Source organism: Brachyistius frenatus, unplaced genomic scaffold (assembly GCF_029030835.1).
Source record: "Brachyistius frenatus isolate BFR_SWC_R1_liver_20210118 unplaced genomic scaffold, ASM2903083v1 Contig_24, whole genome shotgun sequence".
Lineage (NCBI taxonomy): Eukaryota > Metazoa > Chordata > Actinopteri > Embiotocidae > Brachyistius > Brachyistius frenatus.
The window spans coordinates 2,796,113-2,819,705 of NW_027210623.1; the positions used below are offsets into that span (position 1 = coordinate 2,796,113).

Consider the following 23,593-nt stretch of genomic DNA (forward strand, 5'->3'; position numbering starts at 1 on the left):
TAACATATTAGGAGAGAGACACCATTGTCACACTTCCAACACTTGCTAGATGTCGACATGGTGTGTATTCACAGTTTCCTCGATCGACTGATTGACCAGTCAATTAAGCAATTAGACATTTCAGCTTAAAGCAAAAGCTTTGGAATAATGTGAAACGTATAGTCAGAAAACAAGGATTCAAAAGTTTAGCAGATGGGGTGTCAGAAAGCTTTGTGTAGAGCATCTTGTATATAACTGCTCACGGGACACCCTGAAAAATCCATTAACGAAGGGGGAAAAAAAGGCAACACCTTATGAAGTGGCCAGCAAACAATCCTCAGAGCCCGAATTCAGGTGTTACAGATGTGTTGTAATGAAAATTCATCTTATTTTATAACACACGAAAAAACCTTCCCCCGAGCAATTCTGTAAAACGTCAGAGTGACGAATGGAGCATGCGGCGTATTTGGGTTTGCTCATTTTTGACTGAAGCAGGTTTCCAGGCTATGCAGCGAGCGCCGGCGCTAATCTTCACAACCTCTTCACACTTCTTCAGCTTGTGTCAACAGCACTGTGAGTCAGTTAGCCATTCATATGCTGCTACAGATGGTCCCATCCCTCTTCTTCAGCTCAGCTGCTGACATGATTCATGGGGCTCTGTGTCTTGATTTAGGGTCTCTTTCATATTTCTTCTCGCCCACAGCAGAGAAGCATTTCTCTAAGATACCCCTGAGGCAATGACCCTGGTCTGCCTGGCCTGTCTGCCTGGGAGAAAAAAAAGAGGTCTGCTGGGCAAAGCTGGACTCGACACAATGCTCCCACACACACATAAAGGCACAGTGCGTATACAACGTGCACATATGCTGAAGGGAGCTTGTACGACCAAAGGCAAACAAGCCAAAGTCTCTGTGTTTTTTACAGAATGTGCTATAAAGTCAACAACAAAATTATTAGTCAGGATTAAGTGGATAGCCAAAATTGTGCAACTAGGCTTTCATTTGACGCCACGAGCAAGGTCTCCGCCAACTCATTAACAAACAAGAAAATAAACCACCACATACCCTTCACTTTCCGCTGCAGCTTCTACTCTTACTTCCACTCCCAAATCCAAATGAATAAGCACGCCACTAAAAATTAAACCAGCATTCACTGGAGATTGTTTACCCACTCAATATCACTTTGTGGAATTAGGATAATAACAACCTTGCATGTTTCTCTTCTATCTCGAGTCCAAATTTTCCTCCAATTTAGCCTCTGCGGACTTCAGATTGCCTTGTCAGAAAAGACTATAACGAAAGTCTGTGCACACCACTTCCTTATCGCCACCAGTAAATTACCTCAAGATCAGATACAGGCTGCCAACCCGCAGAAACTCCACTCACCAGACACAGACAGAGAAAGAGAGAAAGAGATAGAAAAGAGAGAGCAAAGAAGAAAATAAGTGTCAAGACATGACAAGAGCAGGAGAGTAGCCCCATGGAGACTGATTTCAGCTGCTCTCAAAGCCATCTGATGTTATCTAAAGATCATCTACACTCGCCCAACACTTGCCTTTTTACACTCTACTCAACAGATGGAGTCAAGCACCTGTCAGTCAAAACTTTCATAACCCGCAGTCACAAAGTGGCTTTCTCTTCGTGATGAAATCAAACTGAAAGACAAATCTCACTCTTACAAAATAAAGTGAGCGCAGGATAAAGAACAAATATCACCCGCAGGAGGTTGGAAGGTGCATCATTTCTCATTTCTGTTTCATGTAGTCAAAAAGTGGTCAGAGTGATGTGTACTAATGTTTAACAGATGAACTGAAACCGAAAAATAAGAGGCAAATAAAACCACTTAATCACTTCTAATTGGTCACTCCTCAGTTAAACAGGAAAATGATCACTAACAGCCCAAAACACCTGGAGATCACAAATTTCTTGTGTAACTAGATTTGCTAAAAAATTAATACTTTTATCTACTACGTGCACATTCAAAATTGCAGGCGTGTTATCAGTCATATAATACAAGATTACCTTATAAATTTAGCTACTAATTATTTTCTTGTAAAAAAAAAACGTCCACCTCAAGTTTACAGAGCCCAACAGACCAAAACCCTAATTCAATATCAAAGATGTTCACATTTTGAAAGCTGGAACGAGTGAATTTGTGCCACTTTTGATTAAATATGTATTCAAGTACCTCTCCTGGAATTTATTAAACCTCTAAAATCTCATCTCTGTTAATCAAAATTACATATTTAGAAGATTTTTCCATGAAAAGAAAAATCTCCCAATGCCTTAAAAAGCCTTTTAAAGTAACTTTACACCGTTGCCTTCATTCAGTACACATGGCTCATTGAACGTGCAAATAGTCCCCACCTCTATCTCCACCCTCCCCTCCACTGCTCTCCTGCAGCCTGTTGATATTGAAAGCCCCATCCGGCAGGTTGACAGGATTGGTTCCTCAGGTATGTGATGTCAGAAACCCTGGCTGTCTGAATCGGATGTTTTGAGACTGTCCCTGCAGATCCTAAGTGGAAATGCTCAGCCCTGGTCTGGCCTGTTTATTACACTCATGATGTCTTCTTTAACATCTCAAAACACCACATGGACATGTTAACAAGGTTAGTAACTTAATTTTCAAATGGAGGGGGTCTTTAAATAATATATAACTGACTAATCGTTTCAGCGCTAACATTATGTGTCGCTAACCAACGATGATAAATTAACAAAAGAGGAACATCTAACAGAAAACAACTCTGAAAACCAATCAGAATTTACAGTCTTAAATCAGATATTTCATTCCAAACTTGGTTAATCAACTAAAGACTATTCAGAGTTTTGCTTCTGTTAATCCTTTTACTGTAATCAATTAATTGTTCAGATCATTTTTTAAGCAAAACTATCAAAAGTTTCCAGGTTCCAGCTTCTAGAGCATGAAGATATGTTGTGTTTTGGGGTTTGAGATCATTGTGAGCTTAATATGTTTGGGTTTGGGGCTTTTTGTTGGACAAAACCATAAATGTGAATGTGGCTCTTGGGTCTTGTGGTAGTCATTTTTCACTGGTAACTTCTGACATTTTACAGCGGTATCTATTAATAAAAAAAATAATAATAATAATGACTAGATGAAGCCTTATTTCACATGCAGCTTTGCTCCGGTCCAAAACACTGGTCTGCTTTACTTGAAATTCATATTTCTTTAAATATCGGTCCAAAACACTGGTCTGCTTTACTTGAAATTCATATTTCTTTTAATATCTCACAACATAAATTATTGAAATGTTAGATTGCTGTTCCTGCAACAACCTAATTCCCCAGTGGAGATGAATCAAAATACATAAAACGCAGAAAACATGTATCTCATGGATATAAAGCTAGTGAGGAAACGTTTGGTCTGCTGCTTAAATTGTAAACAAAAAGAAAAGAAAACATGTACTGTAGCGCATGTAAATACAAGCAGCCAGTGTAGCCCAATTAATACATAATTTATAAAATAAACATTAGCATGTGTTGGGGTACTAACAGGTGATGTTGCTCTAAAGTTATGGTGTGATTCTTCTACCAGTGGCCACTCTCCCATCAGCCGAATCGTACTGATTGTTCAGGTGCTATAAAAAAAAAAAAAAAAACAGTGGCCTCAGAGACTGGTCACTTTAGCGGCGTCAGGGTGTGAGGGTGTGATTAAACTGGCAGCGAGTCATCTGGATGCAGGCGGCAGTCTTTCACACGCGTCGGGGGACACTCGTGCAGCGGTACAGACGTGCCTCGACTCCTCTCTGCAGCATTGTGGGGAGCAGCTCCAGCGTGGTGGAACCGAGCAGATGGTGAACGTATGCGGCGCTCATGCATGTCATCATCACCTTCATTAGCTGAAGGTGACATATGACATCATCTGGCCCGCGTGCATTATGGGGGCCAGAAAGAGTTGTTTGCTTCTTTTTCTTCTTTTTATTGCGGCGCGGTTCAAGGTTGTTGATGGGAGGTATTGTGTATAATCACTATACCCTCCCTCTCCCAGACACACACACACACACACACACACACACACACACACACACACACACACACACACACACACACACACACACACACACACACACACACACACACCTTCCGCTGGCTACTCCACCTCAAGCCTCCCCCGTTTTCACCTCCTCCCAGCATTAAGGTAAATAAGGGCTTCCAGCAGAGAGCCAATGAGCACGGGCCACTGAGCAGAGATGCATGTTTGTGTTGCCTTCCTCCCCGGACCCTGCTCGTTTATCTTGGCTGTCAGGTAAAGGGCAGACTCAGAGAAGGTGAAACTTTTTTTTCTTTTCTTTTTTTTTAATAAGGCTGGCTTGGTTTCCATAGAAACTGCTGGACAACATTACAGGGACAATGATAAGAGAGCAAAGTCTGGTCTCGGGGCATCCCGCAGTGTGACACATAGTTGTCGGAGACATTTGTGTTTACGTCAGAGAAATGAAAGAGCTATTTAGATTAGTTTTCAGGGAGCCTCCAGACTCAGACCTTTTACTGTTGGAGGTGAGATTAATGAGCGCATATTCCCACCTAGCTTTCATCTTAGGTCAGGAGCTAAAAGGGAGGTTTCCAACTATAAAGAGGTGGTGAGTCGTCTGTGGGTACAAAGCCCCTGATAAAGGCAGAAAAGACCTCCAATGACTTCCATAATTTCTTTTTTGATAAGGAACTGATACTGCCGAATATACCGTTTGAAGAATATATGAAAGATAAAGGGCAGATTTACTAACTTTTGTTTGAATAAATAATAAAAGACTGAGCATCATAAAAGCTGCCTTTAAAACTGTCAATATTCCAAAATGAGAGCTGCCTAATTTGGAAAATGTTCCAGGCTAAAAGTGCATGAAGAAGAAACAAATTGCACAGGTAATGAATACTTAATGACTACTACATTTTTCACTTTGTGGCAGGAAATGGGAAGCATGCTTAGTTAACAAATGAGAGGAAAAATCAAAAGGAACAGAAGGTACCACATGCACTGTCAAAAGCCTGCAGCTGTGAGATAAACCAAGACAATGATACAAAAGATAGGAGTCTTTGTTTCCAGCCACAGTCCTGCGAGAGACAAATTAAGTCACTTCTGGAATAGAACTCAACATGGGCATGGTCCACGTGCGGTCGTAAAGTCGAAATGAAATAAGGCGGCCTTGATAAGACGGTAAGTCTAGTTCATGTGCAGACATGCTCAGAGCTACTGCAGGAAAGTGCTGAACTCAACATTAGGCTTTCAGCTTTTATTCTGTATTCATCCCAACATTATGACTGTCTCAGCAACAGAGAAAAATATGCTCTCTCCCACACGAGACACAAAACCAGAAAAGAAATATCAGGAGCTCTACTGTAGATGTCCGTTACTGAAACTGCTCAATTAGTCTTTTGTTTACTGGTCTGCAGAACTATTCCTGGGAAGAGCTGTGAGAAACAGCTTTTGTTATCAAAACAATATTGCCGTTGTCCTTGCGATTAAATCACAAGACAGGACTTTTTTGCCAGCCTCTCTCATTCTTTTGCAGCCTTTTATGATGGAACAAATAGAACCCGCATACATGGAAGGTTTTTTCACCAAAAGCGTGATACCTCTGCTTCCCCTTTACGAGCATTAACTTCACATTTCTTCCAACTATTTGTTCCCCGTTTTTCAGTGGCCTCTGATTTATATCGGAGCTAAAGAGGAAGAATGCTCCGTGGGGACCGAGTGTGTCCGCTCTTCGGTAGACAGAGGCAGGCTGATATCACACTTTAGGGTGAGGGTGTGTGCTCTGACAGCTCATCAGCGGACAATAAGGCCTTGGCTGTTAATGTCCTGCTACCTGGCAAACTGCGGGGTCACAATCTGCTCCAGATGCTGGAGGCAGGCATCCAACTCGTGGTGGCGGAGGAGAAGGGAAGGGCTGGGGGGGGATCAGTTCTCGAGAAGCAAAAGGGAGTGGACTCACTGAAAAATGAATGGGACCACACACACACACACACACACACACACACACACACACACACACACACACACACACACACACACACACACACACACACACACACACGCACACACACCACCTGCCACCAGCCAACTCTGAATTTACTGCCTCTTCTGCACAGTGGTCTCAGTGGCAGTTACTGTAGCAACATCAGGGATAATATCGGAGCACAAATAAATGAAATCTCTCTTTTCCACAGAGCTAGATTGAAAATTTATCTGTTCAGAGCAATCATGCAAAATTTGCGAACGGAAGGCTAAAGCACACAGAAGCGCGCACACACACACACACACATATACACGCACGCACACACACACACACACAGAGAGAGCGAGAGAGCCATACGCAGATACAACAGGGACTTATGAACTCAATTTAGTCAGCCAGACAGAGTTCTTGATTCTGTCACTTGGGATAATCGTCAGGATGTGGTACTCTGACCAAGCCCCTGCGTCTAAACCCAGGCAGGATATAAGGTCATGTTGGAGTGGAACTCTAGCCATGCAGCACCCAGACCTCAAGTGCTCCAGTGGTTTTGTGGTTATCTCCAGTAGCCAGCTGTCGCAATACAGAGGAGCTTTTCAAGAACTTCCCCTCTCCTCTTCCTCTGCCTCTCATCTTTCTCCCCTCTCTCTCTCAATCAAAACTGTCCAATCAGCCCACCCATCTCTGTCCTTCTCTTGGTTGTCCAAGTTTAGGATTTGTAAATTTCTGTTTGCTGCTAGTTTTTAGATTGAGTCAAGACAGAACAATTATGGTTGGTGTCATGAGTCCGAGGACAAGACAGTAAATTAGCCGGTTGGTTCCCCAGCAGGAGAGGAAAATATCTGTTCTATTGAATACAACTTCACAAACTGTTGGTTGTCTTTGACGTAGTGGGGATTCTCTACGACATATTTTTCTTTAAGTTGTTTTTTTCATGGGTTGGAAGGAAACAACTCTCTTACTTTCTCGCATGAGAGTGACTAAGAGGACAGCTATGTATAATATATTTGACAGTGCATGTTTAAAAGGTTATTCCTTTCCGTACAAAATTAGGTCATTTCATCACTGCAAACGAACGGAGGGGGCAGCGGTGAGACTTGATGTTCAGCAGCGTGTCTGTTTATCATTTAAATTTTGTTTTCTGTCTGTCACGGTCAGGGACAACATGGATAAGAACCACCACTGCACGGCATATATCATCAAAAGTGATGCAGAGGAGCAGTGGAGAATGATCAGCAATCTGGCATGTTTCTGGTGTGTGTGTGTGTGTGTGTGTGTGTGTGTGTGTGTGTGTGTGTGTGTGTGTGTGTGTGTGTGTGTGTGTGTGTGTGTGTGTGTGTGTGTGTGTGTGCGCGCGTGCGCTTAACACAAAGTGCACAGCTCCACCTATTGACCAAAGAGAGCTGCAGCTGCACAAAAGCGTCCTGCAGCCAAAGCAACTGGATTTACGGCTGCAATGACCACAGTCTTTTTATTGAACGTGACACTGCAGCTTCGCTGGCGGGTTTATTAAGAGATAAAGAGCGGGCATCGTCTGTGCACCGAACAAAGATAACCAGCTGTGATATGATGTTTATTTGAGGCTGCACATCTGGAAAGCTCTTTAATACATGTACGTGTAGTATGAGTTTGACATTAAGTCATTTATTCTTAACTCTCGTGTTTTGTTGAAATGTTCCTCGGACGTCCTGCCATTTATGTAAAATTAGTAACAACTGCAACTTTAAATACATTTTCCTTAACTTGTAACCTTATCAAAACCAAATATGTAGAAATAGGCTTTAAGTTGTTACCTTTTCCGTTATTTTTTTATATTTTTTACAAACTGAGTTTACAGATTAATTGAAGAAATACGAGTATAACCATGATTACCTCTGTTAGAGCTCCTAATGACTCCAATAACAGAAATTCAAATAAACATGTTAGGGACTTAGGATGTTAGCAGCATGTAAAAGGTGAGAATTAACAACCTGGATGCATCTGAGACACTAAACAACGCCTTTCTAATGTCGACTCCTGATCAAAAATCTGGTTTATAAGCAATTCTTAGAAAATGAAGATGGATGATAAAGCATCAAGGGGATGATTGTTAAGCCTGTGACTTGAGGAGTCAAAGTGGGGTCTTCAGAAACCTACACAAAACATCAGGGTTAGTATCTATGCTATATTTCAGTGGTGTGGGACCCGAGGGGGGGTCCCAAGTTGTATTTCACTGTTCATGAGATTAACAGCAACAGAAATATGCTTTGAATCAGAAGTGTTTGATTTCTGAGAATTACTCAAATCAAAATCATTTTCAGTTATTGATATAAATAGAGGAAGAAAAAGCTCACTATTAAACACATGTAACCTGTGATGAGGGGCCACAAGGGGAAATTTCTTGGTTTTCTTGGCATTCTTGGTATTCAGAATCACAAATGTTTAAAAAGTGGTCGTACATGTCATTATTCCACACAAGCCGTCCCCTGATGGAAATACTATGTGGATTTTGCAGCGCGGCTCAGACGATGCACAAACGAGGAACTAAGTTCCTTGAGCAGGCCGGGATAACCTAAGCTCTTGATGCTTCTTCAGTGGATTCCTATTAGCAGAGCTTATATGCTGTCATTTCAGTTAAGCCAGGGTAAATCACCTGTGCTTTGCATCTAGTGGGAGAATGGAAGTGAAAATTAGCCAAATGACAAAATATTGGCAAATGACAAAGCAGCCATATGAGGTGGAGGACTGAACTGATATGAAAAGAGCAGCATAGCCTTGCATTTACAGAATCAATTCGTTCCTCTGCCAACTGACCACAAACTGTGAAAAGGCCTGCTCTACAACTCCAGGGCTCGTATTACCATGTGATTAACCTCTTCAGGATTAACCGGGCAGCAAAGACACGGGAAAGGTCGAAGGTCAATGCTCAGACAGCCACTCCAGGATAAAGGGCAGCCTATTAAATGGAAGGCCACGCTCAAATCTGCCCGCCTGTCTTCAAGCATCTTTTTGATATGTACTGTGACATTCTTCCCGCAGTACAACACTACATGTTAAATTCCAACAGCATGCAAGGTCAGTTGCCTTATTATAGTAAAAAATAAAAATAAAAACGGTTGTAGTCAATTAGAAAAAGGCTCTTTGAAAATATAAACACACCGCCAAACACCTGGTGTGTGTTGGCAGCCATGAGACAGTCTGCAGGCAGGCAGGAATTAAAGCGAGTTTACAACAGAGGAGGTAATCATGAATTAAAGATCGCACTCTCGTACTTGTTGAGGCTGTAGCTTTTTAGCATGGCGATAATTCTTGGTTGTTTTCATCCACTGGTAGGAAGAATGGGAAAAGAAGACCTTTTATAATAAAATATATACTAAAGTAGATTCGCTACCTTGCAAAAGCTTGCATACTCATTTTAAAATCTGGTGTTAAACTGAATTAGGAAGTAAATTCAAATGTAAGAATCCCTGTAATCTCTTCCCATTGGATTACAAAAGAGAAAAATTTTAGCAGCACTAGGCGGGTTTCATTGTTTTCCAAGACGAACTGCCAACACAAGTGCTCTGTGTGTGTGTGTGTGTGTGTGTGTGTGTGTGTGTGTGTGTGTGTGTGTGTGTGTGTGTGTGTGTGTGTGTGTGTGTGTGTGTGTGTGTGTGTGTGTGTGTGTGTGTGTGTGTGTGTGTGTGTGTGTGTGTGTGTGTGTGTGTGCATGCTTTTAAAGAGCAGGCAGCTCATGGCAACCTGCCATTCCCGCTGTGTGTGTGTGTATCCATGACAGATAAAGAAAGCACATGGGAATGTGTTAACCTTTCTGTCCAGGCAACGACACTGTCGCGAACCACACCGCGATTTGAGGGCCGTTTTATATTTTTATCTTTGACTGTCCAGCGACATAATTCAAGAACTTTCTGTGTGACAAACATAAGGGCATAACAATCCCCCCAACCTTCATATCAATATTAAGGCAATTGATAAGATTTGGATCATGTTACAGATGCAGTATTAAATTTCTTGTACCCATAATAACTTTTTTCAGACTCTTACTTTGAAGAATGTAAATTATGTTTGTAGAAAATGTACTTTTTATTTCAAGTTGAATCACTATCTCTTATATCAACCATGGCTAACATGACTATTTGTATGTGCATGAGGTGCCCAGAGAAATATCAGTCACCAATTAATTTGCCTTCAGACTCTTTAGAGTTGAGCTAACTGGTTTTACAGCCCGCAGATATTTTGAGCGTAAAAGCTTTAAAATTGTAAAAATATACATTACTGAACATCAGACAGACAAATATAAATACATTCAGCAGCTAAAGAGCCTGATATTTCCTCTAGAAGTTGGTGGAGCCCAAAAACAGAGTAAACATTAGCATGTGTTGGCTGAATATTGGAGTAAAGGGAATACAAACAAAACTCCAAATTAATGATAACTATGCTCTATAATTTGTTCATTATCCACTGGATGTTTAATAAACAGACAACTTGGATTGCTCAAAGGAGACAGCTGTCAATGTTGTATCAACAGCTTGTTTCCACTGCCCCCAAGTGGCACAATAATATGATTACTTAGGTTTTAGAAAACTCAAATTTCTCAGATCTGCAGTGTTGTTTCAAGACAAGCAGCCACACTGTAAGATCTGTCATTCTAAAGAGTCTAAAATGGGTCAAATTTAGCTTTAAACCATTAAATACTTAAATGAATTAGTAATTAAATGAGACAGCAACATTTAAATCAAGACAAATTTCTTGAAAACATGTAATCGTATCCTGGATTTATTGTTCTGCAGGTATTGTGGAACATTTAGTATTTCCTATTCTTGTGCACAAAAAAACCCTCACCAGCCTGCACATTGCTTGAGTTCCATGCAGAGACTCAATGTGGGATTTTTTTTCAGGTCAAATTGTCACAAAACTGTTAATGATCCATAACCCTAATTAGAAAATGTCCTGTCCCTTCTTTTTCTCCCCTCCCAGTGTGAGTCCGTAATAGAGGGACAAAAACCAGTAGACAGACTGAGAAAAAATGTGTTTACCAATTCTCCTCTGAAGCGAGACCCCATCATCTACATTCATAGACATTGACATGAAAGCCGCTTGTGTTCTTCCTCTATGATCATATCAGATTGTTATTTATCTTTTTGTTTTCCGGGTAGCCTGATGACGACCAGCCTTAAATCTCCCTTAAGTCTTGGGCTCCTGTGTCATGCTTTTTGTGCTTGTGCTTTTTTTTTATTTATTTTTTTTTATTAAAAAGAAGACAAATCTCTGGTGCAACTCACTACTTCTTTAAGGCTATAAAACAATTTGTGTCAGCACGCACAAAGAGCTATTGTATAAGACACACATGTACAGTTTTACACACACACACACACACACACACACACACACACACACACACACACACACACACACACACACACACACACACAGCAACTGAACCAATCGTTTAAGGTCTCAGAGGCCTCGATAAGCTTCTGTAAATCAGCCACCATCCGGCAGTGAGTTTTATTCCCCTCTCTCTCAGTGGATGTTGGGTTATGACCCGTAGGCAGGAGGTTATTTATTGCTTTCGTCTCAGCTTGTGTTGACTCCCAGCCGCTCATCTATGGTTCTAGGCTAATGGAAAGCAGCACAGGATTGCAGATCTGCAGGAAGCCCGCTAAGCTGCGGGGACTCTGCTCGATAGTGTCCTCGGAGCCTTGTTTCCCCCAATTCTTAATGTCTCCCTATTCCTCAGCTTTCTTCCTCGACTTTTTCTCTAACGGCTGAATCAAAATGAATCTGCGCTGCAAATGAACCTGAGGTGACTGAGTCCATACCAATAAGTGTTGCCGTGAATGTGGAAAAGAGAAAAGGAGGGTTAAACAGCCGAGCTGCACTCATAGACCATAAACATTTCACAGGGGCTGCTGCCAGAGATGATAGATGGCCTGCAGTCTGCTGGCCGGACGCTTTATAAGAAACATCTACGCTCTCAAAAATGTCTGCCTCCTTTGTAATGGAAACTTAAGGTGTTGAAACTCTGTCTCCAAAGTAATACCAGTTTTGAGGAGCAGCTCCAACCACATAATCTCAAAAAGCCTGTGAATGTCTGGTTGCCAAGAAGGGGGAAGATCTTCTTCCCCTTTTAACTGCTCCCTCTTTCTTACCTTCACACAGCGCTGTGAAACGATCTCAACACAGCTGTCATCCTTTACAATGGACCATCTAACCTGAATTGGCAACTCCAACCTCACTGTGGTTTGAACTACATGCCCACCTGCTGTTTCTACACTGCTGACAGCAGCTGACAGTTAAGAGAAACAACCACAGACTGAAGATATATGATGGGGTCCTTGAGTGATGACAGCTGGGATAAGACATAGAGTTGTGATGTAATGGAGGCAAGGGCGCTGGCTGATACTATGAAAAAGGCCAGTTTGTCTGCTCCAGTTCATAACCATTCATATTCAAGATCTATGTCTGCGGGCACTAACAGCTAATAGATGAATTCTACATCGGTGTCATCTTGTTTGTGGAGGCAGTATATATGTGAAGGGTGGGTGGGTGCATTTGACCGGGGTCAAATGGTGTACAAACAGCCTACTCATGCCAGGATAGCACAGTGAGAAATATCTGCAGCTCATAACCTTTGACCTCGGGCAAGCTAGGATTTCACTGGAAAGGCCACCCATGTGTGCATATTTAAATGGATAACAATTTAAATTGTTAGCTAGTGTAGCTGTGGGTATTTCAGCAAGCAGAATACATGGAGGTTCATGTCTATTTTATAGCAATAACTAAGAAACTAGCAGAGATTGAGACTTAATTCAAGAACCTAATAGCGTAGTTGCAATCAAATGTATTCATCCCCCAGGGTTGTAAATTTGACCACGACCGGCTTCCTGTCAAGCTGTGATGCCACACATAATGCTTTTACATATATATGTTCATCTCAGGTTTAAGATGAGAGCAGAGAAACTTCTATCAGATGAATGTGAGAGCAGCTTTCTGGTGTGAAACGCTGCACACATCTTATTCTTTAACAGTGAGGCTCAAACAGCACAGTAAGGGAACAAGAACTAAATATATTTGGAGAGGGAAAAAAGGGTTTCTGTCTTGTGAAGTACAGCATTTGCAAGTAATCTCATGATGTGCATTTACAAAAAAGAAAATCATCTTTATTCTTCACTTTAGGTACATTTATTGTGGGATGTCAAACATATATAGATTATTGTCTGTAGTCTGATATGTAGTTGTGTGATTGAGTGTGTGTGAATCTGCATCAAACTATAAAGTTAACAGTGAAGTATTCTGACAACATGTCTGTCAAAACAGACCATAAATGGTAGACAAATTTAAGGAAATACGTGAATACTTTAATGAATCTACAGTAGTTGCTTGCATAAAAAAACTCAGGGATTTTCTTTCAGAAGGATGCTCGTGATCCCTCTAAAAGACTTTTAAAGGTTTTGAGAAGATTTGTGAAGAAGCTGTTTTAAAGAGTCGTGGCGGCGGTTTGTTATACTGAGACACTTGATGTTGGTTTAATTCATTTTTCACCCATCTGTATTATTGACTTCTTTAAAAAAAAAAAAAATAACTAAAAAAAAACATACCTTTTAACAATTTCGGTTCCATTCCAGCAGGACAGCCCGTCACCAGATGCAAGTTCGCTCACACACAGCTGATCCGCCAGGCCACCATAGTACGTGCGGTAGAGACGCAGGCTGTTCAGAAAGTCCCTGAAAAGAGCAGTAGCCACATGTAGACACATCGATAAACAACGTGTCCAATAAAGTGTTTTCCATATTAATTGTAGGTTTAAATAACTACAATGAGAAAATTACACTTCTTTCTATGCACACATCTTTCTTTTTCACCGACCTTCTCCTGACAGCGAGTGAGCCTCCCGACACCCTGACGGGAGACTTAAGAGGGATGGACTCTCTGCTGCTGTGCTGGAGGCTGACTGACTGTGCAGGCTGCTTCCTGCTTGGTGGACCACACAGCTTGTGCACCTATAACCCAATGAGACAAACACAAATTGAAGTCCAAACACGGAGGGAGGAACATGCATTTTAAGAATTTCCTAATCTTGTTAAACTTTACTGGTGCATGACAAACAGGCCTTATTTTAGATGGCTGAGTGACAGATGTTTATACTAGGGCCATTAGCGCAGCCAAGCCTATCAGCTTCAATTTCTGAATGTACTACATGTGCAGTCTATCAAGCAGCCACCAGTTTTGTCCGCCACTAGATGGAGCTGTGGTGTCTCAATTAGTGCAGCAAAGTCTGTGCAGGAGGAGCAAACACCCTGGGACATTCATCTCTCAATAAATAGCATCAATACAGACAGAAAGTCACATGTGGAAATAAAGACTTTAAAGATGATGGCTGAAGACCACCAATAAAAAAATAATTAAGGAGTGGTAACCTGAGGGGTAGCTGTTGCTGGTTTGTACTAACTTTCTGATGTGGAGCTACCCACATGATGTCTTTTTGGGCAGTTTTGTCTTTCTCCAATCTGACAGACCTGTTTTTGTGTGTGATATGTGTAATTTCAAGCCTCTTATCTTTGGTCTTAACACCACGTACCTCTCTTGACATGGAGCTAGCAGCTGTAATAGCAGCGTAAAAAATCTGTCTGGCCCATCTGAAATGTTTTATGTTATTTACCTTTTTATTTATCAGATTTGCAGGTGACACTGGTTTTCACCTCTTACACAGCCCCACAAGAGTCTACCATCAAAAACAGTATGAAATCTCTCATCCTGATCCAAACCTGTGCTGAGAGGCGGGGTCCATTTTTCTGAGCATGACCGACAGCATCATGAAGCAGCGTGTGAACTCCCAGAAGCACTTGCTCCAAATCCTGAGATCCATGCATCCTTGCCGACAGGCCCTCCAGCGAGCGAACAAACTCCCTCCAGTGGGTGTCAATCTCTGCCATGCTTGCCAAACACCCGCGCATCACGTTGAGGCAATAGCCCATGCAGGGCTTGGACTGGGTTAAGCCCTGTGGAGCAAATTACTGCGGGATCAGTGCTGCCGGTAAAAAGTTGTATTAATTCAGATCAATACACTCTCTTCAGAGGATTCATCCATACCTGGCAATGAGGACAGTAGTGCATCTTGAGCAGAGCCCGCCTGCACTCGCGGCTCAGCTGTAAGTGGTCTGTGGTATTGATGACCTCGATGCCGAGGTGCATCGCCTGAAGCAGGAGCTTCCCAGAGACTCCAGAGCGAGCAATCTGATCAGCCAGGAGGCCTGGCGCCCCACCAAACGGTCTGACATCACGGCTTAATGACCTCACACACTCAGCGTAGCTGGGTGATATGTCGCTGAGGCCGGGGTTGACGAGGTGATTGTACACCACAGGGAAAAGAGCATCAAAGAAGCGCTGCACTAACTCATCAACGTTGAGCTCTGACCCCAGTAAGAAGAGGCCGATGTCGGTGAAGAGTTCCCACACGGCGCCCATAGCCTGATCAGCCACGCTGGGGTACGACTCCTGGAGGACAGCATTAGTGTGATTCTCCGCCTGCCTCATCAGAACCTCAAAGGACTCTGTGGGATGGAGGACAAGAGAGAAAGAATTAAGAATAAAGCAGAAAAGATAACAGAGGAACAGAAAATTATCATCTTTAAAGTTAGGTTGCCCTGGCTGCTTGTTGAGACCCGAGATGCAAAGAGAAAACCTACAAATTGAGGTAATAATAAAGGCTGAAACTACTTTACTGTAACATGAAGAGGGTTGCATACACAATACAGAGTCCTTATAGACCCCCTAATTCTATTAACATAGAAGAAAGAGAAGAGAAAAAAGAGGAGAAGAAGAAAAGTCTCCAGGGTTCCCAGCAGGAGATGCAGCTCCCTGCACGTTTCCAGAGAGGAGAGAGAGCACGAGTGGAGAAGCAATTTGTTCTCTAATCAAAAGTTGAGCTGACGAAGAAAAAAGGAAAGAAAGAGGTTACAACAAGTTAGAGGGGGAACTGCTGTGATAGTATATACAGTGTTTTAATAAATGGGAGAGGAGAGGAGAGGAGAGGAGAGGAGAGGAGAGGAGAGGAGAGGAGAGGAGAGGAGAGGAGAGGAGAGGAGAGGAGAGGAGAGGAGAGGAGAGGAGAGGAGAGGAGAGGAGAGGAGAGGAGAGGAGAGGAGGAGAGGAGAGGAGAGGAGAGGAGAGGAGAGGAGAGGAGAGGTTAAGAGAGCTGAGGAGGATGCAGAAGAAACATTTTTATGAAAATGAGTTTCTCAGAGAATAATGAATTATAATAATGTCCATTCCTTTTACATACAACACACATGTATAAGGCATCATACCCACCCTTACACATGCATGCATACATCACAGACTCCATGCTTTCAGATAAGATGCTTACTAATTTCTGTGAAAGTAAATGTGAAGCAACTTCTACTCAGCTTTATGCAACAAACAAACAAAAATCTGTTCGCTGCAGACAATAGACATCTGAGGGGTTTCACTGCTCAGGCGCCAGGAGGGAAAAGCAGATCATGCCGTTGTTCTTTAATCAGTCACAGAAGTGCACCCAGTGCTGGAGCCTTGCTTGTGAGCGTGTTTCTTTTATGTGAGCAGTTGTTTGGTTAAGTGTTGGGATTACGCCGCATTATGGCATCCGACAATCACAAAGAAATATGTCCAGGTGCACCAGAGATACACTCGGGGACACAGACCAAAATGAAATCCCACTTGGCACCAGTGAATCATGTTCAAACTGTAAAGTGAAGAGCAGTAACAGAGAGACTGTGACATTTTGGAAATGTTTGTTTTGGACCTGGTTAGCTTAGTTTAGCTCGCCAGGAGGACTGATGATGAGAATCCAGGAATCAACATGAAAATGTCAAGTCTCATTCCAAAGATCTATTATCATGTTCAGGGAAATTCTACTGCAATATAATCATATTATGACATCACTTTATTAGTAATTATTTAATTATTGATATAGATTATTTTTAAAAGATTAAATACTTCATTGATTTCCAAATTAATTTACTTTTAATGTGAAAACACTATATCGTGATATTACCGTGATATGATATATGATATGACAACAGAATAAGCCAGTTCTCCATGTTTTGCCAGATATGAAGGAATTATCTCACAATAAAAAAGGTTCCACTAGTGCAACAAACTCTCCTTTATCCCTTTGTCTCTTTTTTTTTTTTTTTTTTTTTTTTTTTTTATCTCAGCTAATACCTGAGCTATGGCCATTCTCACATCATGTGCTTGTCATGGGTTGTGAGGCAACAGTCAGGGCCCGCCTGGAGCTGCCTAGGGGGGGATGAGAGTCTGAGAGGGGGTAACCAGTGTGATGAGGGCTTAGACGATCCAATGTTGCATAATACGCAGCGATGTGGAAAGATTGACCGAAAGTCCCCCGGTGAGGGCGACTGTGAGGGGGAACGGAGAGGGGTCTGGCATGCCTACAGGCGCCCCCCGTCTCAAGCGGCAGCAGTTAACACAGAGCTACCAGGGACTGATTCAGATCTCAGGTCCTCTTTGATCTGGCGTGGATGTGATGCATCTAACAAGATCTGAGAGACAAAAGATAAGTGTTTAGAACGAAAACCAGAAAAGAAAGCTGCACCTCCTACACAACAAGCGCTCCGGTCAGGAGAGCAACATGAAAAACGGAGAGGACAACCACAACAGCACAGTGGTGGTGTGTGTTTGTGTGCACATGAAACGCAGACAGGCTGAGAAAGAGAGAGAGAAAGAAATATGTGCTCACAGACTACAGTTGGAGATTATTACAGCCCTCAGGTGTGTGGAGCAGAGTAGGCAGAGTTATGAAGGGTCCCACAGGGATTACAGCACATGCCTCAGGGAGGAGGTTTACTACATTATATTACAGAGCTAATGAATCCCACCTGTCAAACCAAATAATGAATATCTGTGCCGGAGACAAACTTGTCTCTGTTTTATCTCCATCTCACCGTTTTCTTCTTGTGCTTCCTGGGTCGCAAATCTTGACATCAAGCCACTTAATGATTTCCGCAGTAGATAGAAAGGCAAACTTAAAAAGGCTTGAATAATAAGCTGATCAGCAATTCTGCTGTCTGAACTAGTCTTTTTGTGCCCACACAAAAGTTGCCAGCTGTCCAAGCGGAGTTAATGATGTTATTTTTTTACCCAAGACGCTGCGCCTCTCACTTGGAGGCCTTGACCAGCGGCCAGGCCTTTGGGTAAGCCTGAGGACAGAAATAACACCGGGGGGAATGGAGGAAAAAAGAAACAGAGTAATGTAACAGAAGGATGAGAAGAAGTATTTTAGAAATATAAATATTGGAGCCGATCTGAGGCTCTGAAAATTTAAACAGGGAGAGTATGTTTCTTTTAAACTGCTGGAATGAGTGTTTTTATGTGTAAAGTAAAAGATATCTTATGCTCATTGTTTCTGGTTTTACAATCCTTAACTATAATGTTGGTCCAACTGTCACTGACCTTGTTCTCAGGACTGATACTTGACTCTTAGTCAAAAAGTTCAAATAAATCTATAACCCAATGGCAGACAAGGAGAGTAGAGGAAGATGAGATGAGACACCAATCTGAAAAAAATCTTGCACTACATGTTCCATATTATATTTCTTTAACATTCATAATTTTCTGTATTCATTCTAGAACATTTTGAACCACCTTCAGAGGGCCTCTGTGTTTTCTGTCTGTTTAAAACTGAGCTCATGAGGATTCCACAATGTGTCTATTTAGCTTGTTTGTGTTCGGACTGTCAATGACCCGGCTGATAAGAGGAGAGCAGGCATGTTTGCATTTCTGTTGACGGGAGGAACATCGAGAAGAAGCTGAGTCAGCACGATTGAAAACACTCTGAGGACAGACTTGTTACACTTTACACTCTTCTTCGATTATAACAGCTAGACACATGCTGAGAATCATGGGTCAAACAAGGTCAAGACAAGTTGTGTGTGTTGATATCAGGTATTCATAGATCATCTATAGAGACATGATGAGGTTTTCTAACCAGGTCAATAGCCAGAAAATGTCTTAATACGACATATTTATTTGATATCTGAACTGAAATACACCAGAAACATAGTTAAAGTGTAAAAATTAAATACAAAAATAACACACATTTATACCAGGAAATACAACAGGGCAATGAAAAACCAAACAGGCTTTGGGCCTGACTCAAGTTAGAAACTGTTGTCCTGCAGGTTTCCTATCAGCCAAAACAGTTTGGATGAAGCGCGATAAGGCATACAGTAAATAAAAAAGTAACAAATTCCACAATTACTTTTTGATATATAAGGGTTAAGGAATATATAAATAAGGCAGAAAGTTCAAATAATGCAGACGGGCTACAAAAAAAATCAAAGAGAAAAGACATCGGTTGTTGAAAGGTTCCGTTTACATTTTGATCACAGAAAATTTTCAATGATAAATTGTAAAATGGAAGCAGTACTTCTGTTGTTATGTGAGGTTCAGGGAAAATGTTAGCAAGTGAAGTGAAAAAAAAAATCTTAAAGTAATTAGCACGCAAGTAAGTTTCAGATGCAATTATTTTCAGCATATTTTATTTTGATCTTGTGAAAATTGAGCTGGTTAATAATTAATGCTGAAGAAATTAAGGAAAAACATTTCAATCCATCCTGAGCATCATTTAGAGACACTATAAGAAGCCATTACAGCCTGCCAACGATCAGACTGCAGGGATTTCTCCCTCGCCTGTTGGCATAGTAAATAAATTCTGATATATGAACAATTCATGTTCGAAACCTCAAGTATCCCTGCATTTATCCAGATATATTGGCTATTATATACCAATCACAAAGCCCCTTCAGTAAAATTCCTCCATAGTTGAGCTTTTCGCCATGTCTAAACGGCTTTTAAATTTGATCCCATTTTCTTCCTTTCTCCCACAATTGGTGCATTACTCATTTTCTTGAATGTAGGATGATCTGGTTAACTGTGACAGGGGTAGCTAACCGAGTGACGAGTTACACTTGAGGTCAGGGCCTCTGGCACTAGACACTTAACTGGAAAACAAAATGTTGTTTCACTGCATTATGCCATCTTCTCTCTGTGCATCCTTCCATGTCTGATTGGTTTGGAAATCAACAGGGATTAATAACCATCTCATGTTGAATCTGTTTACTTTTTTGTGTCAAAATATAACTGTGGTTACAATAATAAACAAATAAACCCACACAAAAAGCATACGTTAAAAAAATGTATAAAATGCTGAGTTTGGCTGTTTCACCACCAGAGGGAGACATTTTTCATTTTAAAACGCATACCTTAGTACAGTCTGTTAAAACCGACTAGTCATGTGTTGTCTCCAACTACTGCTCACCATTTCAAAAAAACACCACAAAAAACGGATCCAGATTTTTATCTTTTACTTTGGTAAGAATATTGAGTAAAAGCATGTAAAAAGAATGTTTGCACACATTCCAGTATACACACATCATCTGTCTAGGCTATACCTGAGAGGATTTCCCCATTTATTGAACAGTCCCTTCCTCCTCTCTCACTGTTAATTATTTGGTGATGACGCATTCAAACAAACAAAGTGTTATTTGATATCAAGGTTGAGACGCACTTCTCTGAGCCGTGTTTGTATTCAAAGACATGTCATTAAGGAAAAGTATTAGTCAGCAGGATGAGAAATAAGATGAGCCTTTGAAGGTGAAGACCCTTTTAAAACAGATAAAAGACCAGAAGCTCCTGCTGTCTCTCACACACACACAGACACGCTCATAATAAGTAAAGGCATGGCTGACAGAGTGGATGTAGTACACTGAGATTTATCCTTAAAATGTAATGCACGAGCAGAAAACATCAATATCAGCTACTTTGTTTGAAGCGCGCCGTGTTTTCAGGTTGTGAGTGCTCAAATGCCAGCAGCTGACCTCAGCTGAGCCACGGAGCAATGCAATGATGGCTTTTATTAATGTGATTCATCCTCTGTGAATGGCTGTGACCACAACAGAGGAGCTCAGTGACATCTGATAGGCTGCAGAAAAGGCCATTCTCTCCATCTAGAGAGGATGAGTCAGTGGAGCTGTGGGTTCAGCTCATCCCAGAGCAACAGGCACACAATAATGAAAGTCAATGACTTTCAGGGTGGCACAGTCAGTACAGTCAACAGAAAACTATGTCTTCATTGTGGTGCATTAGAAAACATTAAAAAAAAAAAAAAACAGAAGAAGCAGCCACTCTTTGATGTTCCAGGAGTCTGATGACAGAGTTTCTGCAGAAATGTTTGTGCTGACTAAAAAAACAGAAAAGGTCCAACACTGATTGTTTAGAACTAAACAAAGAAACTGACATGCATGATGATGCTTTATTTTGCAGGTCTGAATTTGCTTAAAAGGTTTCCCAGAAAGGATTTAGGGATATGCTACAAATTATAAGAAAAATGTGAATTTAAATGTTCCCTGTTCATCTAATTCAAAGTTCATTTATTTTTCTTCAATGGAAGCATTGCCTCCAGAGTGTCTACCTGATTATGTCAAACTTTTCTTTCTGGCCATTATATTTGGCCTACCATCAAGAATTTACTTTAACTCTGCTTCTATATAAATCACCTTCACCAAAGCTGTGTACCTGGTAATAAATTAAGTCTATTTTAAAACGTGACCTGCCTTCCTCTCAGGCTGTAAACTCAAAGCTGGTTCAGTCTGACCAAGTTATCCTTTAAAAAAAAAAAAGAAAAAAAAAGCTTTTAAGCTGCTGGATATAGAACATAAAAATAAACCTGCCAGTAATCTCTGCAAGGAGCAACGTTGCACATTTTACAACATTAAAGCACTTATTCACCAAAATCTGCTCAACGCAGGGCTGTCAACATTTTGATAAGAGTTTTAAATAATCGTATTTTTGCTTTTCTGGCATGAAATATTTTCCACACAGGTGCGTTACTTTGTGTTGAAGAGGAAGCAGCTCCGTTATAACAGAACATAAGAGAGAGCCTTCCAGGTTTGGCCTGAGGAAGTGTCTGACGATCATACCCGTCGAGCAGAAGACGAGCAAGCTGGCTGCTCGGACAGCAAATTAACACATGACAACACGCGAGAGGGAAGACAAAACAGATAAGGCCAATGAATCAGACACACAAACAAGATTTACGCACAGCCTGTAAGACTGACACAATTTAGCAAGAGCTTGCTGTGCAGCACAAAGTGTTATGGAGCGAGTCAAGCTGGGCCTTTCATGTATGCGTGTGTTTGTATGTGTTAGGATATGTGCAAGCATGTGTGCATGAGGAGGAGGGGAAGAAGAGGGAGAGAAGTCAGAATCTGGACGATCCATATTAAAACATCTCCAAACAGAATGTTTCTCTACGCGAGATTTCTGGTTTGTCGATCAGCTTGGCATCAGCAGCACCACAAACACCAGCCAAGGGATCACTCTGACCTGCAGATGGCAGAGAAAAAGGGCTGCTGAGAAAAGTTAAAAAGCCCGGAGATGTTTTCTTTTTCCTTCCGTCTTCAGTTTCAATAAAAGGGGCATTGTTTAAAACTGAAAACAGTCTCAGAGCTCAGAGGTGTTACTGAAGTTTGCTCTGGCTCAGGCCTTCTCAGAAAAAGATGGAGGGGGTGTGAACTGTGATTTATTTAGCTTAAACTATGCATGAGGAGAGGAGAGGAGAGGAGAGGAGAGGAGAGGAGAGGAAAGGAAAGGAAAGGAAAGGAAAGGAAAGGAAAGGAAAGGAAAGGAAAGGAAAGGAAAGGAAAGGAAAGGAAAGGAAAGGAAAGGAAAGGAAAGGAAAGGAAAGGAAAGGAAAGGAAAGGAAAGGAAAGGAAAGGAAAGGAAAGGAAAGAAAGGCCCATGAAAACAGCATAAATGAGGTCATTTTAATGTATTTTGGCAGCATGGAGTCAGGCTCAGCTTACCACCAGCCCTTATCTCTGTGTACTTCATCCTTCACATCAGTAAACATGCGCCTCGCCTCATACATTAACAGTTGACAAACACATATTTAGCCAAAGCAAATTCAGCCGTCCTATCTGTCCGTCTCTGTAAGAGTCGTTTTCCTCTCCATCTCTCTTTCCTCCAGAAGGCTTAAAAGTCAATATTTGAGGATCTGTTGCAGCTCTTGAACACTTCAAAGAGCACAGAGCTCCGCTGTGAACATAGCCTTTAATATGCCGTTCAGGAAAAGAAGCAGAGAGGGTCAATAAAATGGTGCACAAGTGCTTCTTGTAGGGAAGTGTGTGTATGTGTGTGTGTGTGTGTGTGTGTGTGTGTGTGTGTGTGTGTGTGTGTGTGTGTGTGTGTGTGTGTGTGTGTGTGTGTGTGTGTGTGTGTGTATGTACTCGTATCGCTCTCATCGTTGGGACTATTTTGGGAACAAAAGAAAGCCCCCATAAGTTTTAGAATGAAGACTTTGTTCAGGGTTGTGGTAACGTCAGGGTCTCTAGCATATAAATGGGCTGTGTGTGTGTGTGTGTGTGTGTGTGTGTGTGTGTGTGTGTGTGTGTGTGTGTGTGTGTGTGTGTGTGTGTGTGTGTGTGTGTGTGTGTGTGTGTGTGTGTGTGTGTGTGTGTGTGTGTGTGTGTGTGTGTGTTCAGTATAGGTCAGACATCCCTTCATACATGCTGCACATGTAGAAACACACGTCAGGTTTAGCTCACAATAATGTGTAAAGATTTCTGCGCACACACGCACACACGCACGCCCACGCACACACACACA

The 23,593-nt window shown here is 41.6% G+C and overlaps 1 protein-coding gene across 1 annotated transcript in view; it reads right to left on the reverse strand.

Annotated features, from left to right (window-relative positions):
- The window catches only part of gpc5a (glypican 5a), a 123,012-nt gene that overhangs the window by 81,226 nt on the left and 18,193 nt on the right, over nt 1-23,593 (reverse strand). The window contains exons 3-6 of the mRNA XM_069697752.1: nt 15,020-15,480; nt 14,695-14,928; nt 13,796-13,929; nt 13,528-13,653 (exon numbers count right to left, since the gene is read on the reverse strand). Of these exons, the coding sequence (XP_069553853.1) occupies nt 13,528-13,653; nt 13,796-13,929; nt 14,695-14,928; nt 15,020-15,480 (955 nt within the window). The remainder of the gene's footprint in view (nt 1-13,527; nt 13,654-13,795; nt 13,930-14,694; nt 14,929-15,019; nt 15,481-23,593) is intronic.